Source organism: Excalfactoria chinensis, chromosome 27 (genome assembly GCF_039878825.1).
Source record: "Excalfactoria chinensis isolate bCotChi1 chromosome 27, bCotChi1.hap2, whole genome shotgun sequence".
Taxonomy (NCBI): domain Eukaryota; kingdom Metazoa; phylum Chordata; class Aves; order Galliformes; family Phasianidae; genus Excalfactoria; species Excalfactoria chinensis.
Genome location: NC_092851.1, coordinates 479,264 through 493,565, shown reverse-complemented (window position 1 = coordinate 493,565; position 14,302 = coordinate 479,264). Strand labels below are relative to the sequence as shown.

The window sequence follows — 14,302 nt, the reverse complement described above, 5'->3', positions numbered from 1 at the left end:
CCAGGAGTTCTGCCAGCTCTTGAGTTTGGTTTGTGTGTGCTTAGTTTTTGACTTGAATCCTTTCAAGTAACTTAATGACAATGTGGGGGTGGAAGGGAGCAGAATTCTTCTGGTACTTTGGACCAAATGTGGCACCAAGGATGGGGGATGGGGGGGTGCAGCCCTGCCTTGCAGTTATCAGTTTCTCTTTTGCCGGACTTCCAGCGCTGTTTGCTGGCGAGAGCGCGATGCTGTGCCGAGCAGCCTGCGTTCCTCTTATCCGCAGCAGCAGGTGGGGCTGTTGAGGATCGGCAGCGGCGCTTCTTGGCTCCCAGAACCGCTCCGTGCTGGAGCTGCTGTAGCACCGCGGGATGCGTGAGAGGGCAGCAGGGAGCAATGGCTGCGGCTCCTGCTCTCTGTCCAAGCGCTGGGGTTAAGAAAAGGAGGGGGGGGTGCGGGGAGGCCCACGTGTGGGGCTTCTACCCCCCCGAGGTGACCATCATCTGGATGCACAACGGGGATGTCGTGGGGCCCGGAGACCACTCACCCATGTCAGCCATCCCCAATGGGAACTGGACCTACCAGACACAGGTCACCCTTTCGGTGGCCCCGAAGGCTGGGGACATCTACACGTGTTCAGTGCAGCACGCCAGCCTGGAGGAGCCCCTCCTGGAGGACTGGAGTGAGTTGGGGTCCAGGGGGTGACATGGGGACAGCGGTGTCCCTGCTGGCTGTCACTGCTGGCTGTGCCCCCACAGGTCCTGGGCTGACTCTGGAGGTGACGCTGATGGTGGCTGTGGCCACTGTAGTGATGCTGTTGGGGCTCAGCTTGCTCCGTTGCGAAACGGAGGCGGAGGAGCCAATGGGAGTGCGGGGAGGGTCCGGGAAGTCCCAAAAGCTGAAGGAGCGGCGCGGGGTGCGGCAGTTACCGGAGCGCGGCGATGTGGCTGTGCGGGATGCTGGGGCTGCTGCTGTGCGCCGTGTGCGGGGCGGCGGGCGGTGAGTGCGGCCGGACCGGGACCCCTCCGTCCCCGTAACCCCACCCCGGGGCTGTGACCGTGGGACCCCCACCCGCGGCTCACGGCCCCGCTGCGCTGCGGCCCCGCAGAGCTCCATTCCCTGCGGTACTTCCACACCGCGATAACGGATCCCGGCCCCGGGCTGCCCTGGTTCTTTGAGGTGGGGTACGTGGACGGCGAAATCTTCGTGCACTACGACAGCACCGCGCGGAGGTACGTGCCCCGCACCGAGTGGATGAAGGCAGCTGGAGCTGTGGATCCCGAGTACTGGGACAGGAACACCCGGATCGCACAGGGCAATGAGCAGAATAACCGCGTGAACCTGGTCACTGTAGCACGGCTCTACAACCAGAGCGGCGGTGAGCACGGCCGGCACCGCGGCTCCGTGCTGTGGGATGGGGCTCCATGGCGCAGTGCCGCCCGCACCCCCCAGGGCTGGTCCTGCCCGGCGGCACCGTCCCGGGGCTGCCCGTCACAGCCCCACCGAGCTCGGGGTGCTGCGACCCGGGGGGACCCCAACCCCATCCCCACTACAGTGGGACTCCTGGAGATGGAGGAGCCCCTCAACCCCTGCCTGGCTGTGTTTCAGGGTCTCACACGGTGCAGCAGATGTATGGCTGTGATATCCTCGAGGACGGCACCACCCGGGGGTATCATCAGGTTGCCTATGATGGGAGAGACTTCATTGCCTTTGACAAAGACACGATGACGTTCACTGCGGCGGTTCCAGAGGCAGTTCCCACCAAGAGGGAGTGGGAGGAAAGTGATTATGCTGAGGGATGGAAACATTACCTGGAGGAAACCTGTGTGCAGTGGCTGCGGAGACACATAGAGAACGCAAAGGCAGAGCTGGGGAGGACAGGTGAGGGGGGGCTGCGATGTGAGGCTGGAGCTGTGGCTGCTCAGTGTGGGGAGCTCAGCCCGGCCCTCACTGCTGCCCACCTTCAGAGCAACCCGAGGTGCGAGTGTGGGGGAAGGAGGCCGACGGGATCCTGACCTTGTCCTGCCGCGCTCACGGCTTCTACCCGCGGCCCATCGCCGTCAGCTGGGTGAAGGACGGCGCGGTGCTGGGCCAGGACACCCACTCGGGGGGCATCGTGCCCAACAGCGACGGCACCTACCACACCTGGGTCACCATCGACGCGCTGCCGGGGGACGGGGACAAGTACCAGTGCCGCGTGGAGCACGCCAGCCTGCCCCAGCCCGGCCTCTACTCGTGGGGTGAGTGAGGGGATGTGGGGCTGGGGGCCTCCGGGCTGCCCCTTCCCCTGCTGACGGCCCTGCCTTCCCCCAGAGCGGCCACAGTCCAGCTTGGTGCCCATCGTGGTGGGGGTGGTCGTCACCATTGCGGCCATCGCCATCGTGACTGGTGTTGGATTCATCATCTACAGACACCATGCAGGTAAAAGTGGAGACATGTTGGGGGCTTTGGTGGGGATTTGTGGCTCCCTCAGGAGCCCCCAGCCTGGCTGTGATGTGAACCTGTGCTGATGCATCTCTCTGTCTGCAGGGAAGAAGGAGAAAGGCTACAACGTGGCTCCCAGTGAGTGATGAGGGCAGCGCTGTCCATCACCTCTGCCCGGTTCCAGGGCAGCATTGGGGTCCCCACTTTCTCCCAGGGTTCCCCTTCCTGGTGCTCGGGGCTGCTCCATGCCCCACAGTGAGCACAGGGCTGGGGCTCATGGCTCTTCTTCTCTTACAGGCCAGGATGGTGCATCCAGCAACTCAAGCACAGGTGTGGTGTGTGGCTGGGGGTTGGGAGGGGTCCCTGTGCTCCTTGTGTTGCTGCACCAGGGCTGGGCTGGGCCTCTGTGGGGAGCAGAGTTTTGAGATGTGAACATGGCCCTATGGGACACCATCTCTTCTCTTCCACACAGGGAGCAACCCCACCATCTGTGTGTTGTGCTACAGCCTGCAAGGGGCCAACTGGCCACATGAGCATTTGGGATCAGTGATGGACACAGCCCCATCCTTTCAACCTCTCACATCTCCCTCTGCTTCCTATGCTGTTATGTTTTCCCTGCATGGCTTCTTGTGAAATAAAGTGTTGGGTTGTTCTGTGCTCAGCCTGCCTGCATTCTGCTCTGTGCTGTGCTTGGGGATGGAGTGGGTGAGGGGAGCTTGGCCTGGTTTGGCTGCTCAGGGTGCTGAGTACCCACTGCCCTCCTCTCTTCCCCTCCCCCTTCTGCTCTCTGCCCCCAGTGTGTCCTTCCCATCCCTCATCACCTCCCCTCTGTGACCCCATGCTGATGGGCTGTCTGCTCCCCATCCTGGATGTGCTTTGGTTTTCTCAGTGCCATCCCTGTATGCTGGAATGTGTTCTCCTTGGTGCTCCTCTCAGCTCTCCCTGCATATCTTCACCCAACTGGATGTCCTGCAGCATTTCCCCTCCCATTCTGCTGCCTTTCCAATCCTCACCCACAAACTTGCCAACTCCACATCCCTCCTCCCACCCTTCCCCACGCTCTCCTGTCCCTTCTGTGCTTCCTCCAGCTCCGTGACGCCCCCACACCCAAATAAATATGATTATTCTGGAGTCCTCCAGCCCTCTTCTGGTTTATTTCCCCACCGCTTGTTATTGGGAGCTCCGCTCTTCCTGCTTGGGGGTCTGGGCGTCCCTCCCTCTCCCTGCGCTTCTTACAGCACCGGGACCTCCCGGCTACAAACACGCGCGGCGTCCCCATCCCCCCTCCCATCACCATCAGCACTGCACGCCCCGTCCCTCTGGCTGCCAGCATTTCCTGCTCCACCTGCGGGAGGAGAAACGGTCGCCTGGGGGATGGCCACAGCCACAGCCAGGGACCGAGGGGACACCACGAGTGGGGGCGCAGACGGAGGGAACGCAGGGCTGAGTGGTATGTGGGGACACGGGGACGTAGGGGACATCCCACCTGCTGCTGGCTCTCAGCGTCCAGGGCGCTGGTGTGCTCGTCCAGGATGAGGATACGGGGGTCCCGCAGCAGCGCACGGGCAATGGCCACCGCCTGCCTCTGTCCCCCGGAGAGCTGGCCCCCCAACTCGCCCACCTCTGCGGGGACAAGGGGGTCAGGATGGGAGGGGACCCCAGAGGGGACCAGGAACGGAGCGGGGATGCCGTACCTGTGTCGTAGCCTTGGGGCAGGCGGGTGATGAAGTTGTGGGCTCCCACCCGGCGGGCGGCCGCTGTCACCTGAGCCCGGCTGCAGCCCTCCGACCCATAGGAGATGTTGGCGTGGAGGGAGCGGGCAAAGAGCAGCGGCTCCTGGGGGACGACCGCCACCTGCAGGAGAGGGGACAGCTGGGGACACGGCGGGGATGCAGCTGTGGAGGGGGTGGGGGTGGCTGGGGATGGATCGGGGCCAGCTGGGGATGGATCCAGCGGGGATATGGTGGGGAATGTGGTGATGCCTGTGGACCCAGACATCTGGTGACCCAACGGGGATGGCTGCTGATATGCAAGAACACCCGGCGACCCACAGGGACAACCAGGAGCCGTGGGGACGTGCGGTGGCTCACCTGGCGGCACAGGTAGGAGTGCTGGTAGGTGGGGAGGGGGTGTCCATCCAGCAGCAGGCGTCCGGCTGTGGGCTGGTGCAGGCGGGACACGAGGGCCACCAGAGTGCTCTTCCCTGAGCCTGGGGGTCCCAGCAGGGCCAGCACCTCCCTACTCCTATCCCACCCCCACTCCCCCCGCCCCGTACCCAGCGCTGAAGCCGCCATCAGACCCATCCCCGCAGCGCAGCGCCGGCTCTCGGGGCTCAGAGAGAGGAGGAGGCGGCGACCTGCGCCCATCGCCCCCATTGCAGCCCCCGATCCCACTCCGGCTCCGATCCCAACGCCCGGCAGCGGCCGCGGCTTCTCGGAAACGAGAGAGTCGCTCATTGGCTGAGGAGATGCAGCAGCGGCTCCGCTCATTGGTCGAGACGGTGTGGAGTCATCAGTTGCCAGGCAGATTGGAAAAGGCTAGTTCGGAGAGAGGAGGGGCAATGGAAAGCGAAAGTAACGGCGGAGCGGGGAGGAGATGGGGAGCGGCAGCGGTGAGGGGCTGGAGGGGGCTGGTAGGAGCTGGAGTGGACTGGTGGGGGACTGGAGGGGCTGGGGAGGGGCTGGAGTGGACTAGAGGGGGGCTACAGGGGGCTGGTGAGGTGCTGGTGGGTGGCTGGAGGGGACTGGTAGGGGGCTGGAGGGGGACTGAGGGGGGCTGGTGGGGGGCTGGAGTGGGCATTTGAGAGACTGATGGGGGGCTGGTAGGGTCTGGAGTGGACTGGTGTGGGGCTGAAGGAGGCTGGTAGAGTCTGGTGGCTGCTGGTGTTTGCTCCAGGCAGGGCTATAGGGGAGCCAGGCTGGAACTGGGGGCCATTCTCAAAGTTCTGCTGTGTGTTCCAGGCACTGAGAGGAGCTGAGGACCTGCACCAGGAGCACCCCAGGGAGCCCACCCAGTCCAGCTGTGCACCAGAGGCTCTGGGGGTCTCCACCCCGCAGCCATGGCCGTGCCACCCCACATTCTGCGCCTGTCGTGCACGCTGCTCCTGGCCGACCTGGCCCTTATGTTGGTCCTGACCCACTTCTTCCCAGCACTGGCCCAGTTGGGCCGAGTGGGCTCCTGGCTGGAGGCTGGACTGCGCCTCCTGGTGCTGGGGGGGGCCGGGAGGCTGCTGGCCCCAAAAGAACCCCATGGGGCTGCAGTGCTGCTGAGCCTGACCCCAGCCATCTTCCTGACCCTACGGGGCTACATGGGGCTGCCTGGAGCCACCCCGGTGCTGCTGGCCACGGCCACACCATCCTGGCTGGTGCTGACCCACGGGACAGCTGTGGTGGCATTGCTCACCTGGAGCCTCCTGGCCCCCACTGCGGCTGTGGGGGCAAAGGATGCAGAGGCCTGGGTGGCCCTGAGGAGGTTGCTGGCCCTCGCCTGGCCTGAGTGGCCCCTCCTCAGCTGTGCCTTCGTCTTCCTCGCCTTGGCTGCACTGAGTGAGACCTCAGTGCCCTACTTCACTGGGAAGGCCCTGGATGTCCTCCGACAGGGGGATGGGCTCACCGCCTTCACTGCTGCTGTCGGCCTCATGTGCCTGGCCTCTGCCAGCAGGTAGGGATCCTGTATCCCTCCACAAAACCCCATCCACCCCTGGTGGTCATCTAATGGGTTTGGGGGTCTCTTTCCATTCCTGGTAGTCATCTGATGGATTTGGGGGTCTCTTTCCATTCCCGGTGGTCATCTGAGGGCATCTGGAGTCTCCATCCCCATATGTAGCCAACCCCTATTGGTTTTCTGATGAATGTGGGCATCTCTGTCCCTGGACCCCTCCAACTGCTAGTGTTGGTCTGATGGCTTTTAGGGTCTCCATTCCCAGACCCCTTCCAACCCTAGCAGTTGCCTGCTGGGTTCTGGGTTCTCCATTGACCTTTGGTGGTTGCTTGATGGCTTTCGGGCTCTTCATTGACCCTTGGCAATTGTCTGAAGGGTTCTGAGCTCTCCATTGACCCCCCTGATGTATTTTGTGGTCAACCCCCAATTCCTTTCCAGCACTCTGTTTGCCGGTTGTCGCGGTGGGCTCTTCACCTTCATCAGGTACCGGTTCGTTTTGCGCACCCGCGACCAGCTCTTCTCCAGCCTGGTTTACCGAGACCTCGCCTTCTTCCAGAAGACCACAGCAGGTACAGATTGGGGACACCTTTGTCCCTTTCCCTATGCCGTACTCCCAGCTCATCCCACTCAACCCCGCAGCTGACTTGTCCTCCCGGCTGACCACCGACGTGACGCTGGCGAGCAACGTGTTGACACTCAACATCAATGTCATGCTGCGGACGCTGGGGCAGGTGTTGGGGCTCTGTGCCTTCATGCTGGGCTTGTCCCCACGCCTGACTTTGCTGGCACTGCTCGAAGTGCCGCTCGCTGTCGCCGCACGGAAAGTCTACGACAGCCGGCACCAGGTGATGGAGGGAATGGGATGGTGGGGATGGGCTGGCAGGGATGGAGACAATGGCAATGGGAAGGGAGCAGTGGGAGTGGGGATAGTGAGGTGGGGACTGTGGGGTCAGGATGGCAGGGATGGGGTCAGCTGCAATGGGATGGGAACAGTGGGAGTGGAGAGAGCAGGATGGGGATGAGATGGCAGAGAAGAGCAGGGCAGGAATGAAAGTGGGATGGTGAGGACTTGGCCATCCTATGGGTGCTGACACCCACTGTCCCCAACCAGATGCTGCAGCGGGCCGTGCTGGATGCAGCAGCCAACACTGGAGCAGCAGTGCAGGAGTCCATCTCTTCCATTGAGACGGTACGGGTCTTCAATGGCGAGGAAGAGGAGGAGCGCCGCTACAGACAGGCACTGGACAAGACCCTACAGCTGCGGGACCAGAGGGACACAGAGAAGGCCATATTCCTTCTCATCCGGAGGGTGAGGCTGGCACGAGGGGACACCCCTGTGTCCGGGTGGGATGGGGGCATCCCTGCTCAGCCCCATCTCTGCAGGCGCTGCAGTTGGCTGTGCAGGCTCTGGTGCTGTACTGTGGGCACCAGCAGCTCCATGATGGGACCCTCACTTCTGGCGGCCTCGTTGCCTTCATCCTCTACCAGACTAATGCTGGCAGCTGCGTGCAGGTGAGGTTGGGCAGTGAGTCCTCTGCCACTGGATCCCCATGATTGGGGTCACATCCCTGTGTACCCACACCGGGTGCTGTTCCATGCAGGCGCTGGCATACTGCTACGGTGACCTTCTGAGCAATGCAGCAGCTGCATGCAAGGTCTTTGATTACCTGGACCGGGAGCGAGCTGTGGGCACTGGTGGCACCTACGTGCCCACCCAGCTGCAGGGCCACATCACCTTCCATCGGGTGTCCTTTGCCTACCCCGCTCGCCCCGAGCACCTCGTCCTGCAAGACGTCACCTTTGAGCTGCGCCCCGGAGAGGTGACAGCGTTGGCAGGGCTGAATGGCAGCGGGAAGAGCACCTGCGTGGCACTGCTGGAGAGATTCTATGAGCCCAAGGCTGGGGAGGTGCTGCTGGATGGGGTGCCGCTGCGGGACTATGAGCATCGCTACCTGCACCGCCAGGTGAGGGGGTGGGGTGTGGGGGGAGATGTGGCTGCATTGAGTGGTGCTGGTGCTGAGCCTCTGCCCTGGGGCAGGTGGCACTGGTGGGGCAGGAACCCGTGCTCTTCTCCGGCTCCATTCGGGATAACATTGCCTATGGGATGGAGGACTGTGAGGAGGAGGAGATCGTAGCAGCTGCAAGAGCTGCAGGTGCTTTGGGCTTCATCTCTGCGCTGGAGCAAGGATTCGACACCGGTGAGTGATGAGGAGATGGATGGGGGGGGGGACCCAGGTGTCTGACCACACTCATCCCCACCCCCATCCTACAGATGTAGGGGAGAGAGGGGGGCAGCTGTCGGCAGGGCAGAAGCAGCGCATCGCCTTCGCCCGCGCTTTGGTGCGGCGTCCCACCGTCCTCATCCTCGATGAAGCCACCAGTGCCCTGGATGGGGACGGCGATGTGATGGTGAGCACTGAGCAGCGTGTGGGGGTTGGGGAGGGGGGGTCTAGCAATGCAGCATGTGCTGATGGGCAGCGGTGTGTCCTACAGCTACAGCAATGGGTACGGAACGGGGGGGACCGGACGGTGCTGCTCATCAGCCATCAACCCCGGATGCTGGAGAAGGCAGACCGTGTTGTGGTGCTGGAGCACGGCACGGTGGCTGAGATGGGGACACCCACCGAGCTGAGGACCCGCGCTGGACCCTACAGCCGGCTGCTGCAGCACTGAGGAGCACAGGGCAGCTGGAGTGGGATGCGATGGGACATGGAGAGCTGTGGGTGTCTCTGCTACCAGCTACAAGATATGAAGAGAGGGATGCTCTGGGATTTGTATGGAATAAAGTGGAGATGTTTTGTAAAGGAGCGGGTTGGGATGTAGAGTGTGGGCAGCTCAGCCTCAGTGTGTGGTTGGTTATGGAAGCTGGGTGTCTGTCCTCAAAATAGGGCTGTGGCAGCACTGTGGGTTATAGGGGGGGAAGCACAGCTCAGCCCAAAGTGGGATGTACTTTCCAACCATGTCTTCATGCCAAAGCGGTGTAGATAGCACAGGGAGTGCAAAGGGGAGGAGGGAGGGTAGCAGTGTGTGATGGAGCCATGAACAAAGAGTGAAGGATGGGAGAAGGAGGGATGAGGAGAGGTCCACTCATCCACCCCAACCGCATGCACGGCAAAGAACAGAATAAAGACAGGCTGACCACAAAACAGCCCAACGCTTTATTTCACAAGAAGCCATGCAAGCAAAGCATAACAGCATTGGAAGCAGAGGGAGATGTGAGAGGTTGAGAGGATGGGCCTCTGTCCATCACTGATCCCAAGTGCTCGTGTGGCCAGTTGGCCCCTTGCAGGCTGAAGCACAGCACTCAGACGGTTTGGTTGCTCACTATGGGGATGAGAAGAGATGGTGTCTGATAGGGTTGTGTTCACATCCCAACCCTTTGCTCTGGGGATCTCCCAGTGCAGCCCAGCCATGGTGCAGCACCACAAGGAGCACAGGGACCCCTCCCAACCCCCAGCCAAACACCGCACCTGTGCATTTAGCTGCTGGATGCACCATCCTGGCCTGTAAGAGAAGAAGAGCCATGAGCCCCAGCCCTGTGCTCACTGTGGAGCATGGAGCAGCCCCGAGCACCAGGAAGGGGAACCCTGGGATAAAGTGGGGACCCCAACGCTGCCCTGGCACCGGGCAGAGGTGGGGGACAGCGCTGCCCTCATCACTCACTGGGTGCCATGTTGTAGCCTTTCTCCTTCTTCCCTGCAGACAGAGAGATGTATCAGCACAGGTTCACATCACAGCCAGGCTGGGGGCTCCCAAGGGAGGTCCTAACCCTCCAACAGCCCCCACTGTCCTCCTACAGCCCTCCACTTTTACCTGCATGGTGCCTGTAGATGATTAATCCAGTGCCAGACATGATGGCAATGGACACAACGGTGATGACCCCCACCACGATGGGCACCACGTTGGACTGTGGCCGCTCTGGGGGAAGGCAGAGCCGTCAGCAGGGGAAGGGGCAGCCCGCAGCCCCCCAGCCCCACATCCCCTCACTCACCCCACGAGTAGAGGCCGGGCTGGGGCAGGCTGGCGTGCTCCACGCGGCACTGGTACTTGTCCCCGTCCCCCGGCAGCGCGTCGATGGTGACCCAGGTGTGGTAGGTGCCGTCGCTGTTGGGCACGATGCCCCCCGAGTGGGTGTCCTGGCCCAGCACCGCGCCGTCCTTCACCCAGCTGACGGCGATGGGCCGCGGGTAGAAGCCGTGAGCGCGGCAGGACAAGGTCAGGATCCCGTCGGCCTCCTTCCCCCACACTCGCACCTCGGGTTGCTCTGAAGGTGGGCGGCAGTGAGGGCCGGGCTGAGCTCCCCACGCTGAGCCCCCACCCCACCTCCAGCCTCACATCGCAGCCCCCCCTCACCTGTCCTCCCCAGCTCTGCCTTCCCGTGCTCCACGTATCTCCGCAGCCACTGTGGACAGGCTTCCTCCAGGTAAAGCTTGTTCCTCACAGCATCACCGCCTTCTTCCCATGTTCTCTTGGTGCGAACTGCCTCTGGAACCGCCGCAGTGAATGTCATCGTGTCTTTGTCGAAGGCAATGAAGTCTCTCCCATCATAGCCATACTGATAATACCCCCGGGTGGTGCCGTCCTCAAGGATGTCACAGCCAGCCATCCGCTGCACCGTGTGAGACCCTGAAACACAGCCAGGCACGCGGTGACGGGCCCCTCCAGCTTCAAGGGTCCCACTGTAGTGGGGATGGGTTTGGGGTCCCCCCGGGTCGCAGCACCCCGAGCTCGGTGGGGCTGTGACGGGCAGCCCCGGGACGGTGCCGCCGGGCAGGACCAGCCCTGGGGGGTGCGGGCGGCACTGCGCCATGGAGCCCCATCCCACAGCACGGAGCCGCGGTGCCGGCCGTGCTCACCGCCGCTCAGGTTGTAGCGCCGTGCTAAATTGACCAGGTTCACGCGGTGATTCTGCTCAGCTTTCCGCGCGTACCGCGTCTGGTTATCCCAGTACTGCTGGTCCATGTTGGCCGCAATCCACTGGGTGCGGGGCACGTACCTCTGCGCGGTGCTGTTGTAGTGCACGAAGATATCACCGTCCACGTACCCCACCTCAAAGAACCAGGGCAGCCCGGGGCCGGGATCCGTCATCGCCGTTTCAAAGTACCGCAGGGAATGGAGCTCTGCGGCGACGGAGGAAAGCGGGGCCGTGAGCCGCGGGTGGAGGTCCCACGGGCACAGCCCCGGGGTGGGGTTACGGGGACGGAGGGGTCCCGGTCCGGCCGCACTCACCGCCCGCCGCCCCGCACACGGCGCACAGCAGCAGCCCCAGCATCCCGCACAGCCACAGCGCTGCGTTCTGGGAACCACAAGAACCCTCAACGCAACCCCGCTCCTCCCCTTTTGGGTCTTCCCGGACCCTCCCCGAACTCCCTTCGCCTGCGCCTCGCAAATGGTGAACGGGAGCGTGTGTGACGTCTATGGGCGCCAGGCAGAATGCGCTCACGCATTTTGGGACGAGAAAGCGAAAGTGCGTAGCGGGGGAGGTGACGGGAGCGGAGCGGAGCCGACCCCAGCCCACCGGGGGCATCCCGGGCTGTGTCCCCACCGGGGCCGTGTCCCTACCCAGGGGAGGGGGCCGAGGGCCTCTGTCGGAGGTATCGGGGATACGAGGGGCGATGGGAAGGCAGGGACCCGTAGGTCGGAGCTCGGCCGGGGGGCTGCGATGAACCCCGTCCCCGGATTCAGGCGTGGGGTGCACGGAGCGATCCTTCCAGCACGGAGCCGTCGGACACGGAGAGGCACTGAGGGCGAGGGAAACCTCTGGGATTTCTGCTCCAACCGGGAGTCAGTGGCTTATCTCAGTTCGCTGTTGTCTCCAGCTTAATGCTGGTGACACATGACCCGTATCCAGGTCACTAAAACGCAGACCCGACAAGAGCCCGGAATATTGAAGCTCTAAAGAGCCGCTTAAGATCGCAACCTGACACCCCCAGTCTGCCTGAGGGTAAGGGAGCAGCTGGTCGCTCTACAGATCGGCCCACAGTGCCGTCGGCTGCCCCGCTCCCACCATCGAATGAGGTTTTTACTGCCTCACGTCCCAAGGATCCCGGTTTCCCTTTTGATCCCGGCCTCATAGACCCTAAAGAAGAGACGGATTTGCCCCCTCCTGATTTGCGTGATGTACGCACAGCTGTTCAGAGGGAGGCTAGGAAAGCCGGGGATGCAGATATGTTGAAAGTTATCGTAGCCTCGGATCGAGAGCCACGTTGGGAAGCGTTATTGTACAGAGTCCTGCAGGACTTGTGATGCACAGTCACAGCCACGCCTCCATGGGAATCACTGGCCGGCACTTGTATTGCTCGACTGATGGATTCTCAGGCACAGCCGGTGCCAGCTGCGCCCATGGAAAGGGGTGCTGCAGGGTTTGGATCAACAGGGACCCTCTGTGTAAAGTGTCAGCACCAGCCGAGTGGTATCAGCGGACAATATTCATCCTTAAATCTCTGCTGCTTAAGCAAGAAGGAGGGAATGGAGAAGGCACTTCTAGCAGGAAGGCTTGCTAAAACGACACATGTATTGAACCTTTTACATCGAGGATGTGATGACGGGGGACAGCTGGTAGCCCTCACTTTGTTCCAGTTAATGAGGAAAGAGTGAAAATGCATGGAAAAAATATGATAAGATGAAGGAATTTGGAATCGGGTCAATGGGAAGGTCCATTTCTGCTGATAACTTGGAGGAGAGAAAGAATGCTTAGGATAAAGTGTACTGGTTATTGTCGCTGTTGTTGTGATTGCTAAATGTTGATGGTATATGAGAGTATAAATGCAAATGGTGTATGGAAATGTAATAGTTAATGCTAAATAGGTGTGGAATTGTTAATGCTATAGGGATGTGTGAACATTAATGCTATATGGAAGTGGAATTATTCATGTTACGTGCAGGTGTAATAGAGGGTACGAACAGAGGAATTGTGACAAACAAATAACAACAACCACCAGCAAAAAGGTTAAAGAAGAACAGAGAGTTAAAATACCAAAGTCAGTGACCTGCCCCAGCCAAAGCAGATAAGTGCTGGCAAGAGAACACAACCACCCAACCCTCCCCACACCTCCTCCATGGCTTGTGATGTGAATGGGGACAAAAGCAAAACATTGGAAGCCAGAATAGCCTTGATCTGCAGAGATCCAGGAAACGTGTTATCCCGGGGGAGGGGGCTGGCAGGGTCCAGGAGGGTTCCACTCTCCCTGAACAGAAAAGTATCCAGTGCAAAAGGCAGCACTGGATTTGGTAACAAATGAAATAACTCCAGTAAGTGATGAACTGGTAAGAGAAGCCACTGGCCAAAAGTGAGGAAGTTTACATTCTGAAGCCTTTGCAGTTTAGTACAGATGAACAGGTAGGTGTATGGGAAACTGGTAATCACAGTCTGAGGCTCTGATTAATCAGCTGAGGCAAGTGTGGGGTCAGCTGAGGGAGCACAGGTATTATTACCATCTCTGTATTATTTCTACCTTACAACCACCATCCTTGTATTAGTCTCACCTTATAGGGCAGTTCTGCGGATAGAGCCCCATCCCACAACACGGAGCAGTGGTGCTGGTTGTGCTCACCCCCACTCTGGTTGCATCTTTCCTGCAGCGTATCCAGGCTCACAAGCCCATGTTGCTCAGTGCTCTGTGTGATCCGGGTGTTCCTCTCCCAGTGCTCGGGATCCACAGCTCCAGGTGCCTTCATCCACTCGGTGCGGGACACGTACCTCTGTGTGGTGCTGTCGTAGTACAAAAGATATCGCCGTCCATGTACCCCACAAGCACGTACAAGGGCAGCCCGGGGATGGGGTCCGTCATCGCTGTTTGGATGTACCGCATGGAGTGGAGCTCGGTGGGGACGGAGCGCAGCGGGGCCGTGAGCCGCGGGTGGGGGTCGCACGGGCACAGCCCCGGAGTGGGGATACGGGGATGGCTGGGACCCGGTCCGGCCGCACTCACTCACCGACAAGAGGGAGAGACGGAGGAGGGGGACAGAGGGAGCAGGGGGGAGGGATAGCGGGAGATATGGATGGGGACAGCAGGGGGCGGCGGCTGCGGGAGGGGGGATGGGGACGCCGTGCGTTGGGACTGAGAATGGGGACGCTGAGGGTGGAGGTGGGGACACCGGGACGGCGACAAGGGACCAGCAGAGCTGTGCCGTGGGCGCGTGGATGGCGAGCCGGGCGCGCTGCGGGATCGCTGCTGTGTGACACGCAACGGCCGCTGCATGGACTGCGGTGCCACTGAGTGCCACCAGGGCCGGGGGA

The 14,302-nt window shown here is 61.5% G+C and overlaps 5 protein-coding genes across 9 annotated transcripts in view; 2 read left to right on the top strand and 3 right to left on the bottom strand.

The window, feature by feature from the left end:
* LOC140263082 (class I histocompatibility antigen, F10 alpha chain-like) overlaps window positions 1-14,302 on the bottom strand; it is an 80,700-nt gene that overhangs the window by 53,308 nt on the left and 13,090 nt on the right. The gene's annotated exons all lie outside the window — the stretch shown is intronic.
* On the top strand, window positions 487-3,542 carry LOC140263054 (class I histocompatibility antigen, F10 alpha chain-like). 2 transcript variants are annotated; one of them, XM_072357788.1, is made up of 8 exons: window positions 487-661; window positions 1,088-1,357; window positions 1,588-1,860; window positions 1,947-2,219; window positions 2,293-2,400; window positions 2,509-2,541; window positions 2,701-2,733; window positions 2,876-3,542. In XM_072357788.1, the coding sequence occupies exons 1-8, from the start codon at window positions 487-489 to the stop codon at window positions 3,034-3,036; spliced, it is 1,326 nt and encodes a 441-aa protein (XP_072213889.1). In that variant the 3' UTR covers window positions 3,037-3,542. The 2 variants fall into 2 exon arrangements, with proteins under 2 accessions (XP_072213889.1, XP_072213890.1); XM_072357789.1 differs by lacking the exon at window positions 487-661 and adding an exon at window positions 845-978.
* Window positions 3,108-4,892, bottom strand: LOC140262991 (uncharacterized). Its single transcript, XM_072357725.1, has 4 exons — window positions 4,494-4,892; window positions 4,098-4,257; window positions 3,890-4,026; window positions 3,108-3,748 (listed from the first exon to the last, which is right to left on the bottom strand). Exons 1-4 carry the CDS (start codon window positions 4,890-4,892, stop codon window positions 3,413-3,415), a joined length of 1,032 nt encoding a protein of 343 aa, XP_072213826.1. The 3' UTR covers window positions 3,108-3,412.
* LOC140263037 (antigen peptide transporter 2-like) lies at window positions 3,781-9,203 on the top strand. 4 transcript variants are annotated; one of them, XM_072357770.1, is made up of 11 exons: window positions 3,781-3,853; window positions 4,398-4,505; window positions 5,364-6,063; window positions 6,502-6,632; window positions 6,703-6,908; window positions 7,175-7,372; window positions 7,447-7,575; window positions 7,665-8,027; window positions 8,102-8,261; window positions 8,336-8,472; window positions 8,557-9,203. In XM_072357770.1, the coding sequence occupies exons 3-11, from the start codon at window positions 5,462-5,464 to the stop codon at window positions 8,734-8,736; spliced, it is 2,106 nt and encodes a 701-aa protein (XP_072213871.1). In that variant the 5' UTR covers window positions 3,781-3,853; window positions 4,398-4,505; window positions 5,364-5,461; the 3' UTR covers window positions 8,737-9,203. The 4 variants fall into 4 exon arrangements, with proteins under 4 accessions (XP_072213871.1, XP_072213869.1, XP_072213870.1 ...); XM_072357768.1 differs by lacking the exons at window positions 3,781-3,853; window positions 4,398-4,505 and adding an exon at window positions 4,966-5,014; XM_072357769.1 differs by lacking the exons at window positions 3,781-3,853; window positions 4,398-4,505 and adding an exon at window positions 4,968-5,035.
* Window positions 9,213-13,853, bottom strand: LOC140263121 (class I histocompatibility antigen, F10 alpha chain-like). The gene is made up of 9 exons (XM_072357871.1): window positions 13,763-13,853; window positions 11,293-11,832; window positions 10,920-11,183; window positions 10,417-10,689; window positions 10,055-10,327; window positions 9,877-9,981; window positions 9,727-9,759; window positions 9,534-9,567; window positions 9,213-9,387 (listed from the first exon to the last, which is right to left on the bottom strand). The coding sequence occupies exons 1-8, from the start codon at window positions 13,851-13,853 to the stop codon at window positions 9,542-9,544; spliced, it is 1,605 nt and encodes a 534-aa protein (XP_072213972.1). The 3' UTR covers window positions 9,213-9,387; window positions 9,534-9,541.

Coding starts and splice junctions, on each gene's coding strand:
- LOC140263054 (XM_072357788.1), top strand. CDS start 487: ATGCACAACGGGGATGTCGTGGGGCCCGGAGACCACTCACCCATGTCA. Junction 1,358..1,587: donor GCTCTACAACCAGAGCGGCG/GTGAGCACGGCC, acceptor GCTGTGTTTCAG/GGTCTCACACGGTGCAGCAG. Junction 1,861..1,946: donor GGCAGAGCTGGGGAGGACAG/GTGAGGGGGGGC, acceptor GCCCACCTTCAG/AGCAACCCGAGGTGCGAGTG.
- LOC140262991 (XM_072357725.1), bottom strand. CDS start 4,892: ATGAGCGGAGCCGCTGCTGCATCTCCTCAGCCAATGAGCGACTCTCTC. Junction 4,258..4,493: donor ACTCCTACCTGTGCCGCCAG/GTGAGCCACCGC, acceptor CCTCTCCTGCAG/GTGGCGGTCGTCCCCCAGGA. Junction 4,027..4,097: donor GCCCCAAGGCTACGACACAG/GTACGGCATCCC, acceptor TTGTCCCCGCAG/AGGTGGGCGAGTTGGGGGGC.
- LOC140263037 (XM_072357770.1), top strand. CDS start 5,462: ATGGCCGTGCCACCCCACATTCTGCGCCTGTCGTGCACGCTGCTCCTG. Junction 7,373..7,446: donor TATTCCTTCTCATCCGGAGG/GTGAGGCTGGCA, acceptor CCATCTCTGCAG/GCGCTGCAGTTGGCTGTGCA. Junction 8,262..8,335: donor GGAGCAAGGATTCGACACCG/GTGAGTGATGAG, acceptor CCCATCCTACAG/ATGTAGGGGAGAGAGGGGGG.
- LOC140263121 (XM_072357871.1), bottom strand. CDS start 13,853: ATGACGGACCCCATCCCCGGGCTGCCCTTGTACGTGCTTGTGGGGTAC. Junction 11,833..13,762: donor TACGACAGCACCACACAGAG/GTACGTGTCCCG, acceptor CGGTTGGAGCAG/AAATCCCAGAGGTTTCCCTC. Junction 9,982..10,054: donor GCCCGGCCTCTACTCGTGGG/GTGAGTGAGGGG, acceptor GCCTTCCCCCAG/AGCGGCCACAGTCCAACGTG.